At 47.3% G+C, this 2,058-nt stretch overlaps 1 protein-coding gene across 1 annotated transcript; it reads right to left on the bottom strand.

Annotated features, from left to right (window-relative positions):
• Positions 1-870: 870 nt before the first annotated feature.
• Positions 871-1,557, bottom strand: LOC123135794 (histone H3.2). Its single transcript, XM_044555006.1, has one exon. It carries the CDS (start codon positions 1,490-1,492, stop codon positions 1,082-1,084), a length of 411 nt encoding a protein of 136 aa, XP_044410941.1. The 5' UTR covers positions 1,493-1,557; the 3' UTR covers positions 871-1,081.
• Positions 1,558-2,058: the final 501 nt, after the last annotated feature.

Here is a 2,058-nt window from a genome sequence, read left to right as displayed (position 1 = left end):
GACTCATTGGCACCATTTACAGCAAACATAGTGCTGAAAATTGACACGGCCAAGACATTCACTGAAGCTGAAACCCAAGCAATTTTGGGAACGTTTTCAGTGAGAAATCTCTCCAGTGGATAAACCATTTGATCTGATGCACCATACTGTCATTTATCGAGCAATTGTTCAGACGTATCTAAAAAACAATGAAATGTAAGACTAGCTAAACAATTGATGAAACATGTCAATTACACTGCAGTTTATAGTCAGGAAAATTATGACATGATATTACTTGTTCATTCAGGAGAGGAAAATGAGGATGACATAACTGGCAAGCATACATATTAGCAAAGGCCTTGCTAGCAAAGTTGCAAGCCAGCGACTCATAGCTTTGCTAAATACTCCTACTGTCTCCTGGTATAAGGTCTGCAAGCTGAAAGATAATCAATCTCGGTGGAAAACTAGAAATGCAACAAGTGATACCAATAAAAAGAAACTGCCCAGAACGGTTACTGACCAAGCCACCAATGAATAATGAATGCTGATGATGAAATGCAGCAAATGCAATGGTGCAGAATAACACCCAAGACATGCTGTAGGACTGACTCTATGTTGAGAAGCCAGTGAAGTTCAGTAGGCAGCAGCACTGCAACGAATTTCAGAAAGTTCAGCACACAAACAAAAATATCAGTCCACTAAACTTCAAAGTATGATCGAATGTGACATTAGCATGACAGGGGAGTAACCAAGGTATGCCATTAGATGGAACAAACTGAAGATTTGGTTCAGAGTTTGGGCTTAAATCACCGTAGATTCAGCAAGAAACCATTCGTTGACATTTCAGGATTACGAACAACAAAATGCTGTCACAAGAACACAAAATGGACATAGATCTGATAGACAACTTTCATTCAGATTGCTGATGACAACAAGATGGTAACATCAGACACTACAACATAACATTAGCTGGAACGAGGAATCTTCCTACCACGACACCAGACCAGTTCACCACGCAATACATGCTGAGAAGAAGAAGCTAACACAAGATCTCTACACCTGCAGATCAGAGTACTGACACTGGGAAGGAAGCAGACGAATCTTAGGCCCTCTCGCCCCTGATGCGTCTTGCGAGCTGGATGTCCTTGGGCATGATGGTGACGCGCTTGGCGTGGATGGCGCAGAGGTTGGTGTCCTCGAACAGCCCCACCAGGTATGCCTCGGCGGCCTCCTGCAGCGCCGACACAGCGGAGGACTGGAACCTCAGGTCGGTCTTGAAGTCCTGCGCGATCTCCCTGACGAGGCGCTGGAAGGGCAGCTTGCGGATGAGCAGCTCCGTGCTCTTCTGGTACTTGCGGATCTCCCGGAGCGCCACGGTGCCGGGGCGGAAGCGGTGCGGCTTCTTCACGCCGCCGGTGGCCGGGGCCGACTTGCGCGCCGCCTTGGTGGCCAGCTGCTTCCGCGGCGCCTTGCCGCCAGTGGACTTCCTCGCCGTCTGCTTCGTGCGGGCCATCGGGTTTGCTTGGTGGATTGTTTGGGGGATTGAGGATTGGGGATTGATGTGGATGGAGAATGGAGCCGGTTCGGGGAGTGTTTTAAGGAGAAGAGGAGTGGGCGCGGGCGGGCCTGGCCAAATTTGGGCGCGCTGTGTTTCGGGAAGGGGAGGCGAGTTTGGATCGTTGGATCTGCCAGCCGTGGATGGTGGGATTTCGTTTCACGCGGATCGTGGGCGAGCGATCCGTGGCTTCGTGGTTCCTGCGTTCTGATTGGCTGGTTGCTTTTTTTTTGAGTAATGAAGTTGATTGGTTGGTAGCCGGCGCAGGTGCAAGATCATCACCAATTGTAGTTTTTTTAGGCATATCACAATTTCTTTTGAGAAATTAACGAATGTCACCAATTCTAGTAAAACGGATGTGCCCAAAAATTGTCGTCTAGGACAGTTTGGGCCCAAAATACTGCTCAACAAACCGATAATTCAGACCATGCTCAAAATGGTGAACAGTAAAATAAAGAAAATAGCAAAAAAAAAGAATAACAAAATCAGATTGTTATTTTTCATCAAAGATGCTCATATGCGTG

The sequence above is a fragment of the Triticum aestivum genome, chromosome 6B (genome assembly GCF_018294505.1).
Source record: "Triticum aestivum cultivar Chinese Spring chromosome 6B, IWGSC CS RefSeq v2.1, whole genome shotgun sequence".
Classification (NCBI taxonomy): domain Eukaryota; kingdom Viridiplantae; phylum Streptophyta; class Magnoliopsida; order Poales; family Poaceae; genus Triticum; species Triticum aestivum.
The sequence above is the reverse complement of the archived record's forward strand: the minus strand, read 5'-3'. Positions and strand labels throughout refer to the sequence as shown.

Excerpts from the sequence above, each read along its gene's own strand:
- LOC123135794 (XM_044555006.1), bottom strand. The coding sequence starts at position 1,492 with ATGGCCCGCACGAAGCAGACGGCGAGGAAGTCCACTGGCGGCAAGGCG.